A 23,079-nucleotide genomic window follows, 5' to 3' on the forward strand; every position below is an offset into this window, starting at 1 on the left:
GTATTTTTTACATTAAAGAAAAATGTACTTTAAATTTAATTTTGACAAATTACCTTTCCTTTTTATATTATTATTTAGTAATTATTTATAATAAAAAACTAAATGATAAATTTGATATTTAAATTAATAAAATGATTATTTGATATAAAAACATGTAATTTTGGAAGAACTGATAATTTATGATCAATTTTATGACAAAGGAGATATTTAACTGATATTCACAAGAACAAAAATATAAAAGGATGTTAATATTCAAATAAGAAATTTTAAATTGGTATAATTATAAGAATCAGATATGCTTTCTAGGGCGCATTTCAATCAATTACAGCAATAAAACTGCTCAGAGCCCAGTGCAAATTTCATCATTTTCTTCTTTACTATTGTCGACTAAGAAGGAAATTTGTATAAAAACTACATGAAAGCAAGAATTTGACCTAAATTTGAATAAATATCTAGACTTAGATCCAAATAAGAAGATATAAACATGTAAAGTGTTTTCAAATAAAGCCCTCAGATCTCATAGCTTAACAATCATCAACGGTTTTCATCCATATTTACCAGTCGTTACCTTACTTTCAACAAAACCATAGTGCGGTTCCAGAACTCGGAACATCATGAAACAAGAAAATCTTGCACACACACACACACAGGTAGTAGTAGTAGTAGTGAGAGAGAGAGAGAGGAGTGATATATAGATATAGATATATATAAAGAGAGAGAGAGAGAGAGAGAAGGTGATGGTGGAGATTTCAAGCAACGACTGGAAAACAATGGAACCGCTTAATACGCATAGATCTTCATCATCAGGCAAATCTTAAATCAAAATATTCAAACAAATGAAATGCAAAACGAAGAATCAATGATAATAAGCTCAAATCGATGCACGTATAGATCGTGGAACCGATTAATACGTATAGATCTTCATCATCAGGAATATCTTAATCAAATTACTCGAAGAATTGAAATGTAAAACGAAGAATCAAGGATAATAACCTCTAATGGTGAACGTAGAACATCAAATACCTTCAAAATTTGGATCATTTGAAAAGAGAGGCGGATCTGATAGGTTTTGAGATCTGGGATTAAGCTCTCTATTTATATTGACACGTAGAAACCCTAGATCGGTAAATTAATGGTAGAGAGATGCCTGGGCCTCGGCCCAAATACTTTTTTAATAAAGTAATTAGTGCTATCTATTTTAATTAGGTTGATGTTTTTATATAACCGATTATAAATTAATTATTTGTCATTAATTATCAAATTAATTTTCTAATAGTTGTTGTACCATTTTTAAACATTTTTTTTAATATTAGATAATATTGAATTTAAAATTAAAATTTAATTAATTTGAAACTTTTTTATACACAAGCCCTAACTAAGAAAAAAATGAAATTTATGGCCACAAATTACAACGATGGCTTGTGAGCATGTTGTAAAAACAAAAAAAATGAAAATAAGAATCGATGGGAGGGAATTTCCATAATTTTCATGAACTTTCATTAAATGTTTAATTTTGTTGTTGTTGGCATATTTATGTTTTCAATATCAGATTTTAAAAACATAATTAACGGATTCACAATAAATGATCAGTTAAAAAAAATGTTCAAAGGTGTTGTAGATTGAAAATACACCAACAATTTGGGCAATTGAGATCCTCTCTATGTTAGGGTGAAGAGACAATAGAGTAACAAGAAGATCTCAATTGCAATTTTGCTTGTAAATAACTAAACATTCAATCTTCTCGAGGAATTAAAAAAGTTCAATAAATCTAAATCTCATTGGTTCCCTATAATCGTTAATAGTATGGGCGAATTTACGTTAGGAATGAGATAGACTTCAGTGTACTCCGAAACAAATAAAAAAATATTATTTTTTGTGTAACAAAGTGACATAACCCTTATTTTTTATTTTTGATTTTATTTTAATCACTATTTTATTCTTAAATTAAAAAAAAAAAAACTTAATACACATTAATTCACTCGTTTCATACCTAATTTTTATTTTATTTTATTCAGTCTAACCAAACTTTAATTTTTAAATTTGCCTCATTTCTCTTTTTTTTTTAATTGTATGCTTAGTTGTTATGATCTGGGTTAGAAAAAAAAAATAGAATTTTAGACTTAGTATTTTGAGTCAAAATAAACATTACATCTCTTACTTACCTAATCTCATAATCTTTACAAGTTACACATTGCATTTGAGACTTTTTTTTCTATCAGATTCTCATCAATATTTTCATATTAGATATTCTTCATGTTAGATATTTGCTTCAATTGCATCCCAAACTTTCATATATCACAATTGTCACAATCAACATTCATTGATTCTTTGACTATTATCATTCCATTACAATATTTTATATTGATTATTTAGGATTGCATCATAAAATAAATTATAAGAATACTGTCTTATTGACAATTAAATCATTTAAAAAAAACATTCATCACTCCACTGAAATATGTTTTAAACATCAAACTCAAAAGACAAATCAGTAATTCTAATTATTTTAATTGAAACTTGATTTATTAACAAATTAGTAATTAAGTTGAAAGTTTATTAGATTTAATCTTTAACAAATTATTGGTTTTTATCTCATATAACACATCCACTTAGATTTTTTTTTATTCAAATTGATAATCATAACAAATATTTTTACAAATTTATCACATTGTATATATAATGCGTTGTGTCATACCTCTTCACATAATGCTATAAGTCAATTACCATAGCACAAAAGATAAACCCAACAAAAATATAAATGTTTTTAATCGGTCTATTTTTTATTTAAGAAATGCGTTGCGGTCTCTTAATCTCAAAATGAAAGTACGTCTGGGGATTGATGAGGTCGCGGTTTAGAACCCGAAATAGATTTATTGTCAAAAGCTGATCTTCCTATATGCAAACTGGAACAAGATCTAAAATTAGGCTCAAGTGCTGAGAACTATTGGATGGTTCTCCTGTAGCTAGAATCACAAGGATCCTTAATTAAATTGAGATTACAACTCTTTTGAATGAGAATAGCTTCTAAATTCTTACTCAATCAGTTACCAATATCTCATTTTTATATTTTTTCATGTAAAAATACATAACAATAAGATATCATTTTTGTCGACCAATCTGCTTTGATAAATATCTTAAGATTGTTAGAAGTCAAAATGCATATAATAATCATAAAATATATTAGCTTATACTAGTATGTAACCCGTGTATTTGCACGAGTAAGAATATAAAATCGAGAAAAAAAAATTATTGTTAAAATGTGATAATATTTTTAATTTACTCTCACATATATATCTAAATTAACCACAACTCTCAACTCGGCAATCCAGGTATTTTGAAAATTAAGCATCATTATATATATATATATTAGTTAGTTAAAAAGTTGAACTTATAATGTTAAAACGTCTCGGTTTCATCAAATTTGGTGTTCAATTTAAAACATAAAATCTTATTAGCGTAGTTGGTTAAATGGTTGTACTTGTTTTTGTTAAGTTGCAAGTTCAAAACATATATGTAACATTTTTAATTTTATTTTTAACCTTTTTAAGTTTATGAGCGGGTCAACTCACAATCCGACCCAAATAACCATTTACTCTCACATATATATCCAAATTAATCACAACTCTCGACCCGACAATCCGGATACTTTGAAAATTAAGCATCATTATATATATATATAAATTAGTTAAAAAGTTAAACTTATATTGTTTTTGCATTCATTTGATATTATTAAATCTGAATTTATTCATCAGAATGAAATAAGTCAATTATGAGTAAAAATAAAATAATAAAATAATAATAATTGGATTATTTTATTTTAGTTTAGTTTATATATTTTAAATTTATTAGACCAAGAAGACAAGGGTAAAGGCTTAATCAGAAATCAGAATTAGGGTTCCAAATTCCGATCATGGAGGGATGGGATCCGACAACGAAGTCATCGCTAACGCAGATCCCGCTTCTGACGATCAAGGCAGGGCCGAGGGACGGCACTGCATGGACGCAACGTCTGAAGGAGGAATACAAGGGTCTAATCGCGTACACAGCCATGAACAAGTCCAAAGATAATGACTGGTTTCGGATCTCTGCTGCTAATCCGGAAGGAACTAGGTGGACTGGAAAGTGCTGGTACGTTCACAACCTCCTCAAGTATGAGTTCGATCTTCAATTCGATATTCCCGTTACTTATCCATCTACTGCCCCTGAGATCGAGCTGCCCGAGCTCGATGGCAAAACTCACAAGGTTTGTAGTTTTATCTGGGTTTTGGCTTGATTCCTGTTTGATCGGTGATTTCTTTCATTTTGATTCTAACCCATCTAATATTTTGTTTGGGTTTAATTGGTGGCTTTTCAGATGTATAGAGGAGGAAAGATTTGTTTGACAGTGCATTTCAAGCCCCTTTGGGCTAAGAACTGGTATTTCTTTTGCCCCTTTCCTTGATTGTTGAATGTTATACTGTTTGTTATTGTGGGATTGGACTGTTTGATATTGTTGAATCCTTTCCTAGGTAATATTGAATACCCATTCTATTTTGTTAACATGTATGTTCTCTTGGTTAATTGGTAAAATATGTGGGTATAAAACATTGGTGACTGACATTCATGCTAATTTTGACAAATGGTTTAGTAATTCAGCACTTTTATGTAATATACTTGTTTGCTTAGAGTTAGGTAAATCAGTGATGTGAGGTTATGGAGCTTGAGCACAAAGATTTTGATGAATCAATATTATTTGATTGTAACATTCATTCTTGGATTTCATTTGGCTTATTGTTGAGTCATTTTCTCCTTTTCCCCATTTCTTCTATTCTTTACTTGATCTCGTTTTTCGTATTGGATCACCTGCGATCAATGTGAAGAATTGAACTTTAGATCTCAACCTCTTAAGTTCATGATCAAGACTTTTACCACTTGAAATAATTTGGGTTGGAAACTAGCAATTACTTGATACTTTTATATAATTTGATTTATGTGATTGATCATGATGTGTTAATTGTTTTGACTTGCAGCCCTAGATTTGGTATAGCTCATGCTCTTTGTCTGGGACTTGCGCCATGGCTTGCAGCAGAAGTGCCGGTTCTTGTTGATTCTGGTATGGTTAAGCACAAGGATGATGTTGCCACTTCTAGTGAGCCTTGATGATGCAATGTTCTTTGTTTTATAGGCCTACATGTTTTGAGAGAAAAAATAATAAATACCAAACAAATACTAAGTTGTAACTTAAGAAACATCATGGGTATGCAATATTTTGATTAAATACATGTAGAAACATCCTTTTTTTGCCTTTTTTTATTGTCAATTACATGGTTCAGAATGGTGAAGCTTTGTCTCTAATTCTCAAAGAAAAAAAATCTGTTTCTTTATGTCAAATTTCATCTTTTTACAGGGCTTCAAATGTTGGATTACCTCTAGATTAGTTTGTTCTTATTTTTATTTAGTTTTACTAACTCCTTATTAAATTCAAACAAAATTATTCCAATCCATTATTTGAAAACTATTCAACTCATTAGTATTGATTGGTTTTGATAATCTAAACCATATTTTATTGCTATATATATATATATATATATATTTTATATCCCTTAATCTGCTCTTAATCACAGCAGGACCTGTAGTAAATATTAACATATTACAGTTTTTTTTGTCCCTTAGTTTGTTGATAATCACATCTTCTTGTTACAAATTACTGTTTTTATCCCTTAATATGTCTCTTTAAATCTTTTTACAAAAATTATAAAGAAACCAAAAGCAAATTGAAGAAAACCCTTTATCAGACTAGTTCGGGTAACCCGAATATAAACCAAATGTTTATCAAAACTATTCGATTTAGGTTTAATCTATACAAATCATGTATTTGTTCACCTCTAAATGTAGGCCAATTTAATGTGATGGAGCTATTTTTTATCCAATTTGATAACTTGTCTTAGATACTATTTCTCAAAGTTTGCTTCCAAGAACTTAGGCGAAGTGTTTTCTAGAATAATTAAGTTTCGATTTTGAAACGATTTTTTAATTGTCTCTATGAAGTGATCTTAGCTGATATTAGAATTGAAAAACGATCTTTTCAATGGTTTGATGAACGGATAGACTCGTGTTTATGGTGTTCTTTCGACTTTGATTGTCTTTTTTGCACTTAAATTTTGTAAAATTATATGAGTATTCAAATACATAAATCTTTCATACATTATTTGTATAACAAGTTGTATTTTTTACCAACTTCACATCTAAGTTTATAAATCTTTATAATTCTCCTAACAGAATTTAAAATTTAATCATGGATCTTCACTTTGAAAATTTAAAGAATACATCATAAAATCAATTTATGATTATTAAATTATATATATATATATTAATTATTAAAAAATATATGTTATTTATTTATTATTATTTTTTATTTTTTTAATTAAAGAGAATTAGCACGACAATCACGTCTATGAAAAAATATATGTTCTTTATTAATATTTGTTTATTAAAGATAGTGTAACGTCTAAAATCGGTTTGACATCTTAATTCAACTCGATAGTTTTTGGCTCATAATTTACCTTCTTCTCGAATCCCGAGTAGGATGATGAACCAAAATGATAGGCTAAACAAGAGTCTAACATAATATCGATTCCATTAAATCTCGACCTTTCTCTCCAAACTCGTAAAATGAAACGAGAGTACGACTTCCTCAAAAGTCGTCTAGTATAAAATGAGGTGAGAAACCGAAATAGCAGAACGAATCCAAGATTTAGAGTTGGGGTGAGTTTGAAAAATATTTGGGGTGTACTTTAAAAAAATAATGAATTTGTTTTTGGATAAATGAGTAAATAAAAGTAAGTTTTACCATTTTTAAATAATTAGATAAATAAATATTGAATTATATAGATTTTTTTTAAAAATTAGGGGTGGTGTCATAATTCTATAGTATTTTTTTCCGAAGGTAGGCGGCCTATATAGATCCGTCCCTGCGAAATATGATTTAATGATATTGATTAGACCAGATTTGAATTTTAGAGTCGTCACCCAATTTTCTCTTTCAGAAATCGTGAAAAAAAATATTGTGCGTTTTCAAACACGAATAAAAGAGATTTCGATCAAGGTTCAGAATTTGGTTACACGTGAAAAAGACGGTAGCGCTATGTCTTTTGTGCCCATCAAATGGTGGTCTCTATTATTAAATTTTGGCAATTTTATATAAAGTATATCATTTACACTTCATTTATTTAATCCAACCTAGTACACGCGTCAAAGGATAAATCCAAACATAATCATACGACTAAAAAATTGAATCAATCTGTTCTTAAGACACGCGTGTAGGTTATTGAAATGGTACAAAAAATAAATATATAAAAATTAAAATAAATAACTATAGATGAATGTGAAATCTCAAAAATATCACTAACTCTCGTAACCCTTGAAATCACACTAGGGCTTTTAAAATCTTTTCTCAATCTTAGAACATAGTCGAGATACCTTCGACTTAAAAGACACTCAAACTTGAAAATCACCCTGGGTTGCCTCTCTTTTTTCTCCTCCACTTTTTTTATTCCTCTCCCCCTCATTTGAGAGACGGGATTCTCTGTTCGAACCGGATCTGAATCGATCACGACTTTGCCCCGAAAAAAATGGGTACTTAAATTATCCGAAATATCGGTCCGGAATCGATGGGTACCCAGACTCGAATCAGACCCAATTTTTTAAAAATATTTATTTTACTTATTTAATTAATTTTAATCTATTAATATATTTTTAGTTTTTACACCTGTTTTAATGGAATCTAATTCAACAAAATTTTAATATTTTAAATTATTCGATTATATTAAAAAAACAATTCATTTGTATTAAATTTTAAAAATTTATTTAATAAAAAAGTTATAAAATATTATATTAAATAAAATAAAACCAATCCTATATTATATAATATATATATATATATAAAAATAATAATAATAAAAATATATATATATATTAAAAAAAAAAATCTTCATTCTGTCCATTTTATCATCTTCTAACTTCATCATCTCTTATTTTCTCTCTAGCTCTCTAGTTAGGTACGACCGACACAGAAGGAAGGTGGGTCCACTACTTCAATCAAATACATGGCCTTCTGATTTCTTTGTTTAATTTTTGACCACTTCCACTCTTCTTGCTTTTCAGTTTTTACACGTGATGACCTTTTTTTTTTCTTTAATTAATGTTTAGCCCATTTGCCTCTCGTTTTCCCTTCATCTTCCTTAGGCTTGATTTGATTTCTACTACATTGCCTCCTCTCCTTGACCTGGTTGCCTAGGTACAAAATTATTATTTTTTATATTCATGCAAAATAAATAAACAATATTAATATCTAAAATATAAAATATAAAATATAAAATATAAATATTTTTTAAATTAATTTATTTTTTCCAATTATATATATTTATTTAAATAGTCCGAAATTTAATAATTTTAAAATTCAATTGATACGAATAAAATGGTTACAACTAAATATATGAATTAAATATAAAATTTTAAAATACCTAAATTAATAATGAATTAATAAATTTGTTAATAAATATTTTAATTTAAAGAGTTATAAATGTAACTAGAATATTCTTTATTGTCATACACACTTAATATATAAACAAAATAAATTTAATAAAAACAATATAATAATATATATTTAATGTTTAATTTTTTTTAATAAATTACGAATAATATATTAAAATAATAAATAAAATATTATTTTTTTTTCATCGAACCTTTTATCTCGTGATCTTACACTTTTATTTTGGTCAAATAAAAAATCTTAAACATTACCGTTATATTTTTAATTCTCACTTTATCCCATCAATGCTCAATAGATTTCTCATCTCGCAACACTAAAACATCTCGCAACACTAAAACACTTAGACTGACCAACTATCTCATTTCATATTTATCTACTAATTTAAACCGGACTTTTCATTTCGTGACCTTAACTTTCACTTCGATCAAACAACTAATTTTTTTACTTATTTTAACCACCAATATCAATTACTTTCCCAATCGATCTCTATCTCTTTTAAGAGTGAGCATAAAATCCGCTATCCGAAATCCGAGTCCGTATCCGATTTTTTTTCCAAATTCGGATTCGGATAGTTCAGATTCAGATTCGAATTCGGATAATCCGAACATTTTAGTTCGTATTCGGAATTAAGAAAATATTTCCGGATATCCGAAATTCGGAACTATGCAAAAGACGCATGTGACTCTTTACATTCTTTACATAATATAAAACTGGGAGCACGTGATTCTTTACATTTTTTACATAAAGAACTACTCAAATAGTTTCATTTATACTCATTTGACATACTCTTTCTTCTTTCTCTCTCTTTCATTTAACAACTCATGTCAACATCTGTATGCGTTCTTCTTAGCTTCCTATTATTTTAATATTTTTAAAAATTATTTTGATGATATTCATTGTCTTGATGTCTTTTATAATCTCTGTAGTTTTATGTAACCTTTTATTTACCAAAAACTCATTTCCATATATTGCATTGCAGGTTTCAATTGTATGGCATTGACGTATACAACAAATATATTAATTGATGTCATCGAATTATTGTGAAAGATGCCTCGTACTGTGACTTGAATGATGCTACACTACCTATTGTTGTCAAATTTTCAATTTTACGAGCTTATATCTAACTCTTCAATTTAATTTTTGATTTTGACTAATATTTCGGATAATTTGGATTATTCGTATCCGTATCCGAAAAAAATCGGATAGTTCGGATTCAGATATTTCGGACTCGGATTCGGATAGTAAAATATGAAATTCGGATAGTCCGGATACTTCAAAATTCGGATAGTTCGGATTCGGATAGTCCTAATGCTCACTCTTAATCTCTTTACCTTATTTTCACTTCGACTAATCAAAAATCATCTCATTCTATATTTATCCACCAATCACAATCGACTTCTATTCTCTCGAAGACCATTCTTTCACTTCATCAAACAACTCATTTTCTCACATATTTTATAATATACAACCCAATATTTTATTTTCACTTCTACTAACCATACATTTCATTACATTTATCCAACTCAATTGACCTCTCATCTCCTTACCTTACTTTCACTTTGATTAATTAACCATCTAATTTCACATTTATCCATCAATTCACAATCGACCTCTCATCTCGAGACTTTGTTTTCACTTCGTCAAACAACTCATCTCTTAACATATTTTACAGTATACAACCCGATTTTCTATATCCTCAATTCAGTTAACCATTCATTTGATTCCCCACATTTATCCACCCCAATAACCGACCTCTCATATTTGACCCCTTACACTTTCACTTCGATCAAATCAACCATCTTAAAATTTGTACATTTAATCGATCATATAATAACTTTTTATTATCGCTAGCTTGGATTGAGTGTTTTCTTGATAAAAATAATTATCTTTAGCTAAGTTAATAATTTGCTGTGCAATAACTAATAGTGAATTTAGGTTAATCTAAAATGACAATGTAAAATACTGTGTGACATGTGAACTGAATTGAACTTTTACTATATAGGATTAAGGAAAAACCTTGATAATGACTTTGGAAACTTACAAAATCAAAAATCAATAATGAGTAATTCATATGTGGTGGTTGAGAGATTTTTTTTTATCTTAGAAAAAAATATTAATGGTTTCGTTTAGAAATTATTTTTATTAGTTCTAGGAGTTTGTTTGAAAAAGTTTTTGATTAGTTTTAGGAGTTTGATTGTTTTTTAGTTTATTTTTGTTTAATTAAGATTTATTTTTTATTTTTTAATATAAAATTATTATTTGAATCATAATTTAAGTATTACAATACTATTAATATTCAATTTAATTAAAAAAATCATATGTTTATTACTTTTTTAATTATTTTTTAAACCATAATATTTGTTACAGATATAAATATTAATTTTTTTAAGATAATATGTTAATAACAAAACATAAATCATAAATTTATATGTTAGTTAAAAAATGTTCTTCAAATTTAATTTATAATAAAGTATATTGTTACTATTAACTTTTTTTTTATCAAGAATTTATTTGATATATAAAGATCTTATTTTATCTAAAATAATATATATATATATATATTAAAAAATTTATTTATTTTAAACAAAGTAATTTGATTTTTGAAAATCAATAAAAATAAGTGTAGGTGTACAAATGTATTGGCCATAGTTTCTTTTACTTTGTAGTTTGGTGATACTCGAGAAAGGGCTTTTGCGTTTCATCCACCATACCCGTTTTTGGTAATACTTCAGGGGTTCTCGGTCGGGTGCGAGACTCCTTGGTCATAGGCTTGACTTCTCGGTCGGATGTAAAACTCATCGGTCCTATATGAAGAACATCGGTCGGACCTCACGGTCCTCAATGAAGAACATTGGTCGGACCTCACGGTCCTCAATGAAGAACATTGGTCAAAACTCTCGATCCTAGCTTAAATGCCTCGGTTGGGTTGAGCTTGAAAAAAATTAGGGATGGCTTAAAAAATTAGATTTTTTTTTGGATAAAACGAGTAGATAAAAGTAATTTTACCATTTTTTAATAATTAAATAAATAAATAATGAATTATATTGAAAATTTTTAAGAAATTAGGGGTGATGTCACTTTTCAACAGTAAAAAAATATTTATTTATTTCTTTTCGGGGTTGGTCGAGTCCTACATAGATCCGTCCTTGCGAAATAGGATTTAATGATATTGATTATACAAGCTTTGACTTTTAGAGTCTTCACCCAATTTTCTCTTTCAAAAATCCGTGAAAAAAATATTGTGTATTTTTGAATGCGAATAAAAGAGATTCTGATCAAGGTTCAAGACTTGATTACACGTGAAAAAAGACGGTAGCGATCTATCTTTTGTGCCAAATCTAATGATTGTCTCTATTATAAAATTTTGACAATTTTATACAAAATATTTCATTTACACTACATTTATTCAATCCAACCTAGTGCACGTGTCTAAGGATAAATCAAAACATAATCATGCGACTAAAGTTTTGTATCAATCCGTTCTTAAGGCACGTGTGTAGGTTATTGTAATGGTACGAGAAATAAATAAATAAAAATTGTTATAAATACCTGTAGATAAAGGTAAGACCTCAATAATATCAATAACTCTCATAGCCTTTGAAAGCACGCTAAGAAAGCTTTTAAAATCTTTTCTCAATCTTATAGAACATAGTTTAGACACCTTCTATCAAAAGTCACTCAAACTTGAAAATCACTCTTGACAAATTCTCCCTTCACTTTTTTATCTTTCACCCTTTTGATTCCTCTTCTCTTTTTTAGAGGTAGAATTCTTTATTCTCATTGTTCCCTCTCACATGGAGAAGGCAGAACAACAATTTAAAAAAAATAAATTATTTACATTTTTATGCCTCCATGTGAGAGACAACATGAGTAGAGAGATTTCGACAACACAACCTTATTCTGAATTACCCGGTAAATTCTTTGTAGAATTTTATACACGTGTCAAATAGTTTGTAAAACAATGGTTAATAGCTGAAGAAAAATCCAAAAAAAGTCTAAAGTCTTTTTGTGTGTCCCCTGCTTCAATAAAATACATGGACTTTTGATTTTTCTTTTAATTAGACCAAAGTCTTTTATTTTGTCCGCTCTTTCACTCTCCTTGGCTTTTACACACATGATGGGATGACCAAAGCCCCACTTGACCGTTTTCCCTACATCTTCCTTTCTTAGGCCTGGTTTGATTTCTACTTCGTAGCCTCCTTGACCTGGTTGACTAAATATTTTATTATTATTATTTTTTTTATATTTCTGCAAAATAAATAAAAAATATTAATATTAATATTAATATTTAAAATATAAGTATATTTTTAATTAATTTGTTTGATTTATTTAATTTTTTTAATTATATATATATTAATTTTTATTTAAATAATTCGGCATTTAATTATTTTAAAATTCGATTAAAATAATACCATTTTCTAAATTAATTATTTATTCTTAATTTCATGTAATTATTCCTTATAGAATAATTTGTTGACTCAAAATTATTTTAAATTATAAATTAGTGATAAAAATGAGTATATATATATTCTTTATTAATATTTCACTTATATCTGTGAGAAAATTGCATTCCAATTAAAATGGTTACAACTAGATATATGAATTAATTTAAATGGCGGTTAATATATAATTTTAAAATATCTAAATTAATAATGATTTAATAAATGTGTTAATAAATATTTTAATTTAAAGAGTTATAAATGTAATATTTCATTACTTCACTGTGATCATTTTAGTAGGTTGAGTTGTTAAAGTAAGATATAAAAGACTATTAATTTATTAATCACAATTTAATAATACTAGTTTTTTTATTTTAAGTTTCAATAATACAATTTAATTTGTTTTTGCTAATTCGGACCGAGTCTTCCAAACCCCAAGGCCGAACACTCTAGTCCTCTGACCGAGTGACCCGAGTCCCAATCCGGACCACCCTCGGTCTAGACCAAGTCCATCCGGTCTTAGACCGGTAAAAATGGACCCCAAGCCCTAGCACTCTAGTTCTAAGGCCTGTTTGGTTCCGCTTTTCAAAATCTAAAATTATTTTTGTAAGTTTAGGACTCCAATCCATTTTCAAATAAGTCTAAAATGTCAGAAAATGACACTTTAAATATTTTTAAAGTATTTCTCAAATAAATATTTTGACCAAGGCCCTGTTTAGAATTTATTTTTAAATTATAATACTTGTATGATATTTCTCAGGTCTTATACTCTGTCTTATATCAACACAATGGCAAGTACTCACTTCTAAATAATTTTGTACAACTATTTATGTAATCTAAACTTATCCTTGGGACCCTCCGACTATTAATAAAAGGAAATAAATATTATAAATAAATTTTTGATAGTGAGTCTTTTATTTTAAAAATAAAACCGTTTTCAACAGGCGCGAAGGACATATCGCGAAAACCCTTTTCCGAACGTAACCAAATAACCAACCTCTTATGTAAACTCGGGTATAAAGTACACTTATATACATACATTTTACTTATTTTTTAAAATCATTTCGCGACTTTATTTTTAAATAAATAATCTTCTCTTAAATTAATTATGTTTAATTAATTTAAAACCGAATTTCAATCAAATTATTATTTGATTATTACAAATTTCCAAATTATTAAAATTATTAAAATTTGATTATTTTTACATAATTAATTTCAAAAACTTCTAGGTGCTTTCAATTTTTTTTTTAAAATAATGTTTAAAAAAGATGTTTGACATGCAAACTAATGTTGAAACAAATCGAATCTCGAGCCACTCCGAGATCCCCGTATTGCCACGTGTCGTCCGACATGTGCTAAGCTACGGGGATACCTCGAAAGAGAATCTTTCTGGAGTGACAGCAATAAAATGTATTTTAAGAAAATGTTTAAATTATTATATTTTATACAATTGTTATGGATTTTTAAATTAATTTATAATTTATTTTTTATTTTAACAGGATTGACCTTTTTCAATTCTATAAAATTTAATATACTTAATTTAAAAAAAATATTGTTTTGCTATAAATAATATAATAAATATAAAATTAATATACATATGAAACAAACTTAAAAACTAACACTAAAATTTCAAATTTCAAATTATATTTTAATTACACTTGTTTATACCAAATATAATAAAAAATATATACATTAAAACCCAACTCCAACTCTAGACAAAATCAAGTTGATATTAGTTGTAAAAATAGACAAATCAATGTATTAAAGTGATTGAACCAACTTTATAATGATGAGTGTTATGACATAATAAAGGATAATGATCTCAACATTCCTATAGTGCACCACATAAAAAATGTGCTCTAAGTTGGTTTAAGCAATTTCGAAAATCTATACATACAAATGACTTTTGTTGAGTATATATAAGTTCTTTCTTCAATGTTTTATTTGCTGTTATTTTTTTTACTAATTTGTGATACCTGAATTATCAATCATCATAGTTTATGCAATATTCATTTAATGTGAGATGGTGCAATGATAAAAAGTCTCTTAACAAAACAAACAAACAAAAAATCTGGGAATTTTTTTGAACTTACTATTATTGGGATTTATGTAGTCTTAATTTACTATATACACACATTCCACCCTCCCTCGCATATTCTCACCTATTATATGAGATCCCAAACCAAATTGATATTAATAAAAGAAGAGGCCTAGAAAAAACACAAATTCTTTGAATTTAGAAAAATGACAAAGTTTGATACAAAATCGAAAAATCCTATTAGAGAATCCCAACACCATGATGTCAACAAAATACCAGTAAGTAAAAGGAAAACAATCATTAATGTGACACAACATGTAAGTTGTAATTAATCATTGTTTACAAATTTAACTGATTTTCTTTTATATAATATTAATTATCTTTAAGTTAAATTAGGAGTTAAATATAAGAAATTAATAAATAAATAATAATATAAAAAAACATCAACAAAATTAAAATAGATAATTGATTATCTAGATATCAAATTGTATGAATAATTCACAAAAATAATATTTCAATTTAACAAGATCCAACAATATGCAATTTGTTGAGAGTCACTTCAAAGATGAACTTATTTGAATTTTGAATGATGAACGACAAAGTATAACAAGCTGAACGAACGAATAAAACAGTTTTGAAAAAAATTCTATAAATTTTTTAGGCGTCAATTAAAATTATTTTTAACCGAAAGTTGGTAAGCAATGCCGGAAAATTTTTATCAGATGATAATTGACTATATATATATAACTGGAATAGTGAGAAACTCATACAAATTATAATAATTTAAGAGTGCCTACATATAAAAAAAAAAAATCAATTCCAGTAATTATTAATGGAAAAAGAAAAGAAAAATAACGACCCACCAACTATTTAGATTATTATAAAGATTATAAAACTCCAAACTAGGTAAACATGTTGTCGAATTGAACCAACACAAGACCCACTCAAATTTTCATGAAAATTAAAAATGAAAAATTTAGTTAAAATTTGAAAACTAATTGAGTACAGTGTTTACATTAATACAATTTTTTTTGGGACAATTGGAAATAAAATTAAAGTGAGAATTTTGTCATTAATTTAATTTTAACATGTTGTACAATAGTCTTATTTATTTTTTCTAACTTGTTAAAATGAAAACTAAATAGATATTAATTGACCAAAGACTCCAACTACACAAATGCAGCTGTCTTTGTTGGACCTCTATTAAATCTTCTTTGTAAGACAAATAATATTAATATAAAAAATGATCATTTAGTCAACTAAAATGACAGGACATAACATTTTTCTAATATGATTTCTGAATAAAAAAAAAGACAAGTGGAACAAGTCCAATTATTGTGCTTAAATACAGACTAAAGGAGGGAGGAGGAATGAACCAGTCAAAATCAAATGAAGAACTTCATTCTTCAAATTTTGGCCGTCGCAGTTTCAATGGCCGCCATGGTTTCGGTCGCCGGCGGCAAAAACCAAAGTGGGTGCATAAACAAATGCGGCAACATTGACTTTCCTTACCCATTCGGCACCGGCGAATCCACTGCCGGTAACTATTGCTTCCTTGACTACCCATTTCGTGTCACCTGCAACCACACAACTGGCCGCCTTTTCATGGCAGATGAAACCGATGGTGCCTTAGAAATCACCAAAATTAACATCACCACCGGTCAGATGAGCATCTTATCTTACACTTCTAGTCAATGCTATACTGCCAACGGAAGCCTGGATAGTCGTAAATTCATAGAAACAACAACCGGGGTCTTCTATCTATCTCCGACCATGAACAAATTCGTTGCAATCGGATGCGACACGACGGCAATCGTGTCCGGTATACAGGGACTTAATTACACCACCGGTTGTTTATCGATTTGCTCCGATGTAAACTCTGTTCCTGTTGATTCATGTAGTGGAATTGGGTGCTGTGAGATGAATATACCTGAAGGAGTGGCTAGTTTCAATGTTTCGATTCGGAGCTTTTATAATCATGTTCCGATTTGGGATTTCAATCCTTGTAGTTATGCGTTTGTTGTGGAGGAAGGGGGTTATAATTTCAAATCGTCGGATCTTAAAGAGTTCAATTCTGTTAAGCTTCCTGTGACTTTGGACTGGGCGATAAGGATAAACTACTCTGGTAATGTAACCTGCGACGATGCTAAAGCCGACGAGAAGAGTTATGCTTGTAAGGATAATACGAATTGTGCGAATTTTGTTGAAGGAGGTTACCGTTGTAGTTGCCTTGATGGATTTGAAGGGAACCCATATCTTCCAAATGGTTGTCAAAGTAAGTTTCTCTACCTGGCCTCTTTTTCATGATAATTTTTTTTTTTTTTTTGTAAGGAATAACGCTTAATATTCAAGAGGTACGGGGATCGATACCGAATGGATTCGATTCATCATAGTCGTGGGATGTCAGCCTAGTTTTTCTTTAACGCTTCCAAAAAAAATATATTGGTGGAAATAATGGATTTTAGGGTATTGGGGAGAGTAGGGCCTTAAGCTGCTAGTCTCACCTCAAACTAATGCAGTCTATTTATTTCAAATATTAAGATTTTAGTCAAATTTATTGAATTTTTAAACATAAAAGATTGTTAATTAGTGATTTAAAATATAATTTAATGTTTAATTGGTTAAGAATTAAAATCTCACTTATCAATTTTTAAACTAGATCTAAGAAAATTTTTTTCCCCCAAAACTAGTTAATTAAATTACTTTTTTGATTGGTAAATGATTTGAATTCTTATAGATAATAAATTAAAAATAGATTGTTTTTAGTCTATTAATATTGACTTTAGCGTTTATTAATTATTTGTTGGATGGGCTAACCCTAGATTGCTATAGCAATTCTAATCTAATGCTATCCTCCTAAACAAAAAAATATAAAAAATTTTGGGGTTTTGTTTTATGTTTTTATTAATTATTTTTTCTTTTAATAATGTAATATACTAATTTCCATAGTTATATCATGAATTTCAAGTTAACATAGGTGTAACCTTTCAATGTTGAATTAATTTCTCATTTATTTGTTTTTTCAGATATCAACGAATGTGAGGGTCAAAATCTTTGCAACACAACTTGCATAGACACAACTGGAAACAATCTTTGCAACAAAACTTGCATAGACACAATTGGTAGTTACAGATGCGAATGTCCAAAAGGATTTTACGGTGATGCCATGAAAAATGGCACCGGTTGCAGTCGTCGAGATCCAAATAAGAATCCATGGCTCAATATTGCTCTTGGTATGTTCTTTATATACATTTTTATTCACATTTGAGTTGTAGCCGAAATGATCTTAATTTGATTGTATTTCTATAATTGGTCATTACTTAATTTTGACATATTCAAATTGATCTCTTGTAGGGGTCGGCTTGAGCATAGTGGGACTAATTGTTATAGTTACATGGTTGTTTTACGGGTATAGACAAAGAAAGATGTTGAAACTCCGAGAAGAGTATTTCAAACAAAACGGAGGCTTCGTGTTACAACAATCCTTGCAACAAGAAGGTAGTTCACATGCCACCACAACCATCTTTACCGCGAAAGAGTTAGAAAAAGCTACCAACAATTACGCGGAGAGAATGATCATCGGAAAAGGTGGCTTCGGCGTAGTCTACAAAGGAATTCTAGAGGATAATCAGGTAGTTGCCATAAAGAAATCCAAGTTAGTAGAAAAGAACCAAGTTGATCAATTCATCAATGAAGTGACCGTCTTGATGCAAATCAACCATAGAAATGTGGTCAAACTATTAGGTTGTTGTCTAGAGGCTGAAGTTCCATTGTTGGTATACGAATACATATCTAACGGAACCCTTCACGAGCACATCCACAACCAACACGAAGTTGACTACTTAACATGGGAAACTCGTCTCAAGATCGCCTCTGAATCCGCTAATGTGTTGTCATATCTACATTCCCAAGCATCTATTCCTGTAATCCACCGAGATGTGAAATCTACCAACATTCTTCTAGACAATAATTACACGGCTAAAGTGGCCGATTTCGGAGCATCAAGATTGGTTTCCATTCACGAGATGCAACTATCTACTATGGTACAAGGCACACTCGGGTATCTTGACCCTGAGTATCTACAAACTAGCCAGTTGACTGATAAGAGCGACGTATACAGTTTTGGAGTTGTACTTTTAGAGTTACTCACAGGAAGAAAAGTCGTCAAATTCGATGGCCCTGAAGTTGAGAGGAATTTGGCTATGCATTTCATTCTTTCAATGAAAGAGGATAGTTTATTTGAGATTCTCGATTCTCGGATAGTGAACCAAGGAAAGCGCGAGCAACTCGTGGGAGTGGCGAACATTGCGTATAGTTGCTTAAGAGTGAAAGGAGAGGAAAGGCCTAGCATGAAGGAAGTGGCAATGGAGCTTGAAGGTATTAGAATAATGGGAATGAGACATCCATGGGAAAATGATGCAAAGGAAGAGACAAAGTATTTGCTTGGCAATGATATTAATGAAGCATCAGATTCTTACTATGATGGTCAAAGCTTAAACACATCAGATTTTCATATGACTAGGGAACATGTAATATTGCCAATGGAAGTAGGTAATGGAAGGTGACTTATGCAGCATGGAGATGTAACAATGTATTCCTCATATGTACTTAATTCACTCTTATTCATTAGGAATTATGCCTTATGTGTGTTTTACGATAACCCATTTAAATAAAATCTTGTAAAAAAGTTATAGTGCACAAATAAAACTTAATGATTTTAAATTGTGTATGGTAATTATTATTGTTGTAAGAGAATAGAAGTTATATATTTTGTAAAGTTGAGCATAACAGTATATATATGAAAGTCATGTTTACAATGTTTGTATCCTTGTCTAAGATTTGATAAATTTGTAGGAAAACAAAACTATTGAATGGACAATTTCAACTCAAACACTTGTGTCTAATTGTTTTGCTTATACAAAAAAAAAGTGTTGGTATGATAAAATAATGGTTACACTTAATAAGTATTAATAAAATCAAACTATTTTAAAATTGAGAAATGATTGAGGAGAAAATTTGAGAGAAAATTACGTGACGCAATTTGATTCGCTGAAAAAATAACAAATTTTTTATCTCCTCACCCTTTATATTGACATGTCATTCTCTCTCTCAAATTCCCTATCACTCTTTTAAGCCAAAATTTACAAAATTAAAATATTATGATGTTATATATTGTGCGATATTTTATTTTGATAAGGAATTTATTCTCATTAAATTTAATTGGGAGTTACATAAAAAAAAATTAATAACAAATTAATATGTACAAAATTTGTATGAATAATTTAAAAAAAAAAAATCATATTGGAAAAGATTCAACGAACATGTAATTTATTGATGTCACTCAAATAACGAACTCATTTGAGTTCTTAAATGATAAGTGTTGAAGTAGAGCCACTAGTAAAATTAGCGAGATTTTCGTATATTTATCGACTCATTTTCGTCAATTAAGCAACATAATTTTTATTGAGTAATGATATATACAGCACCCTTGTACAACACCTTTATACAACACATACCTCATTTGTCAAAAAAGAGAAAATATTTTTCTCTATCTTGTATTTTAATCAAGATATATTTTCTTTTTCTTGTCAAATAAGGTATGTGCTGTATAAATGTGTTGTATAAGAGTGTTGTATATATAATTACTCTTTCTTATTAACCAACCATTTCTTCTTTATCGAGCTTTCGGTCAACCAACAATCTTATTTTAACTCACTTAGGGCACTTGCACCAGAAGTGCTAAATTTTATACCTAAAATAATATTAAAAAATACATATATTTATTTTACAACATCTCAATTCAAAATACTCTACAGCAGCATTTCTATCTATATACCTATAACATTAAAATATTTATTTTTTCCAAAATTAAAAAACAACTTGTAACTACTTTTTAAAATTCAAACGACTATATTCCAACGCCTATATTTCAATTTCAAATTCAAATTTAAATTCCAACACCTATATTTCATTGGCATGTTCTATAAAAAAAATTGAGATTCAAATTTCAAATTCAAATTTCAAATTCAAATTCCAACGGCTATTTTCCAGCGGTCATATTTCGAAATCCAACTATAAATAAAGTTTTTGTTCATTCATTCTTCACCACACTTTAAGCTTTATCCTACACAATGAGTGGCAACAATAACTTTTTGAAAGATTATTTGTACGGATGCGATAATGACGATGATATGATTCAAATTCTAGCCTTCAAACGTGAAAGAGAAAAACTCGAGGCACAAGGTCAAAACTCTCGACAATCATGCACATCTATTGATAACTCAAGCTGCGTGTGATAGCCACAAAACTTGTTTACACATTGTTGGATTTTTTGCCATCGACTTCGAAGAGATCCTAATGTGTGTTGCCCATACTTGCCATCTATGGACTCATTAAAATATGTATCAATTCTTTTCCAATATTGATCTGCTTTTTGATTTGTGCTACGGATAAGGTCAAGACTTACGTTAAGCCAAGCAGATATCAACACAAGGTGCTCATTTGGTGAGAAGTTCTTGTTCTTTTTTTTCCCGGACGTATCTGCCTCCAACTTGATTGAGGTGTCCAAATCGTTTGTTTCATATAGGTAAAAATCACCGCTCAACCCATCATCAGTTACTCCCGCCATACGCATAATTCCAGAAATGTCGTTATTCATACCTATGTATCCTACAGACGAGATTAATCATTGATTTCCTAGAAAGATCGAAAACAATTTATCATTCAATCTTATAACAAGCCAAGGAACTTTAGTAGATATAAAAAAAGGAAACGAACAGAAATTTCAAAAGAAAAATCCGCGATCTAAGAAACAGGCCCTAGAAAACAACACATAAAAGAGAGAAAGGAAGACGGGATACCTGGTTGGAAAGCTGGAAGAAGTCAAAATCCGTATCTTGAGCAAAACTAAGGAACTTTTCACTCCTGCTGATCACTGTACAGCATTAACATTTTCTAGATCTCTTTATAGCTCAAGCCTCTCTTATCGTTATCTCTTTTCATCTCTACAGCGAAAGTTTTGAAGCTTACGTTTGGAGGAGAAAAGAACCTACAGTGTTGGAAAGAACCTATGCTTTCTCTGCTATGTGAAAAAAAAGATGAGAGAGAATAATGTTCCCGCCAGTTTTGAGAAAAAAAGATGAGAGAGAATAATGTTGCCACCAATTTTGAGTATAGAACATGAAAAGTGGTGTTCTATATATAGAGCACTACTGTTCATTTGGGCTAATTTTTTTTAAGTATAACACATCTGATGTAGATCAAATTTGTTGTAATTTTTAGTTTTCTATTTCTATTTTAGATATAGAACACCTAATAGAACATCTACTACAAGTGCTCTTACCAAGTCACTTTCGTTAGCCAACATATTCTATATTACTCAACCGTCTCCTCTTTACCGAGATTTATCAACTCATTCCTGTCAACCAACAATATTATTCTCACCCACTTACCATCTCACTTCCATCAACCAACCAACATATTCCTTAATCACTCTTTATAATTATTACAAATTTGCACCGAGTGAGATTCAAACCCTCGATCTTTACTATGTAGAATGAACACTTAACCATTATACTACTTAAAATTGTTGATTTCTTTTTTATAAATTTATGTATGAATATATAATTAATATGACTAACAATTATATATATAATGTTATGTATATATATATATATATATAATAAATTATATAAATGAATTAAAAATATTATTAGTTTAATTATTTAAAATGTTGAAGTTATATAATTAGATATGTCATATGTTCATCAATTTTGAAGTTGATTTTTGATTTTATTTATTTTTTCAAGCTTATGGGTGGGTGGGTCAATCATAACCCGACCTAATTATCAGTTTACTCTCATATACATATTCAAATTAATCACAGCTCTCGACCCGACAATCCGAACATTTTTAAAATTATGCATTATTATTATATATATGCACAATTATCGAAAATTATCGCCAAGAGCGAAAGAGTGCTCTCGGGAATATTAATATCACCGGGAGCAAATGGTTCATTAGTGAAAAAATGATTTTTAACGAGAGCATAAGCTCTCGGAGAAAGACAATTT

At 29.1% G+C, this 23,079-nt stretch overlaps 2 protein-coding genes and 1 non-coding gene across 3 annotated transcripts; 2 read left to right on the plus strand and 1 right to left on the minus strand.

Moving 5' to 3' along the window:
* Positions 1–286: 286 nt before the first annotated feature.
* LOC124928313 lies at positions 287–370 on the minus strand. Its single transcript, XR_007098519.1, has one exon. It is a non-coding gene; the product is annotated as a small nucleolar RNA snoR118 (small nucleolar RNA).
* A 3,476-nt stretch (positions 371–3,846) lies between these two features.
* LOC124926124 (ubiquitin-fold modifier-conjugating enzyme 1) lies at positions 3,847–5,281 on the plus strand. Its single transcript, XM_047466296.1, has 3 exons — positions 3,847–4,243; positions 4,355–4,416; positions 5,010–5,281. Exons 1-3 carry the CDS (start codon positions 3,911–3,913, stop codon positions 5,137–5,139), a joined length of 525 nt encoding a protein of 174 aa, XP_047322252.1. The 5' UTR covers positions 3,847–3,910; the 3' UTR covers positions 5,140–5,281.
* Positions 5,282–16,391: 11,110 nt separating this feature from the next.
* LOC124923877 (wall-associated receptor kinase 2-like) lies at positions 16,392–19,643 on the plus strand. The gene is made up of 3 exons (XM_047463860.1): positions 16,392–17,282; positions 18,034–18,240; positions 18,362–19,643. The coding sequence occupies exons 1-3, from the start codon at positions 16,397–16,399 to the stop codon at positions 19,570–19,572; spliced, it is 2,304 nt and encodes a 767-aa protein (XP_047319816.1). The 5' UTR covers positions 16,392–16,396; the 3' UTR covers positions 19,573–19,643.
* Positions 19,644–23,079: the final 3,436 nt, after the last annotated feature.

Source organism: Impatiens glandulifera, chromosome 2, assembly GCF_907164915.1.
Source record: "Impatiens glandulifera chromosome 2, dImpGla2.1, whole genome shotgun sequence".
NCBI lineage: Eukaryota > Viridiplantae > Streptophyta > Magnoliopsida > Ericales > Balsaminaceae > Impatiens > Impatiens glandulifera.

What these genes read in the sequence shown, in the direction of transcription:
- LOC124926124 (XM_047466296.1), top strand. Translation starts at nt 3,911, where the DNA reads ATGGAGGGATGGGATCCGACAACGAAGTCATCGCTAACGCAGATCCCG. An exon ending in TCGATGGCAAAACTCACAAG is followed by an intron (nt 4,244 to 4,354) that starts GTTTGTAGTTTT and finishes GTGGCTTTTCAG; the next exon opens with ATGTATAGAGGAGGAAAGAT. An exon ending in CCCCTTTGGGCTAAGAACTG is followed by an intron (nt 4,417 to 5,009) that starts GTATTTCTTTTG and finishes TTTGACTTGCAG; the next exon opens with CCCTAGATTTGGTATAGCTC.
- LOC124923877 (XM_047463860.1), top strand. Translation starts at nt 16,397, where the DNA reads ATGAAGAACTTCATTCTTCAAATTTTGGCCGTCGCAGTTTCAATGGCC. An exon ending in TCTTCCAAATGGTTGTCAAA is followed by an intron (nt 17,283 to 18,033) that starts GTAAGTTTCTCT and finishes TTGTTTTTTCAG; the next exon opens with ATATCAACGAATGTGAGGGT. An exon ending in ATGGCTCAATATTGCTCTTG is followed by an intron (nt 18,241 to 18,361) that starts GTATGTTCTTTA and finishes GATCTCTTGTAG; the next exon opens with GGGTCGGCTTGAGCATAGTG.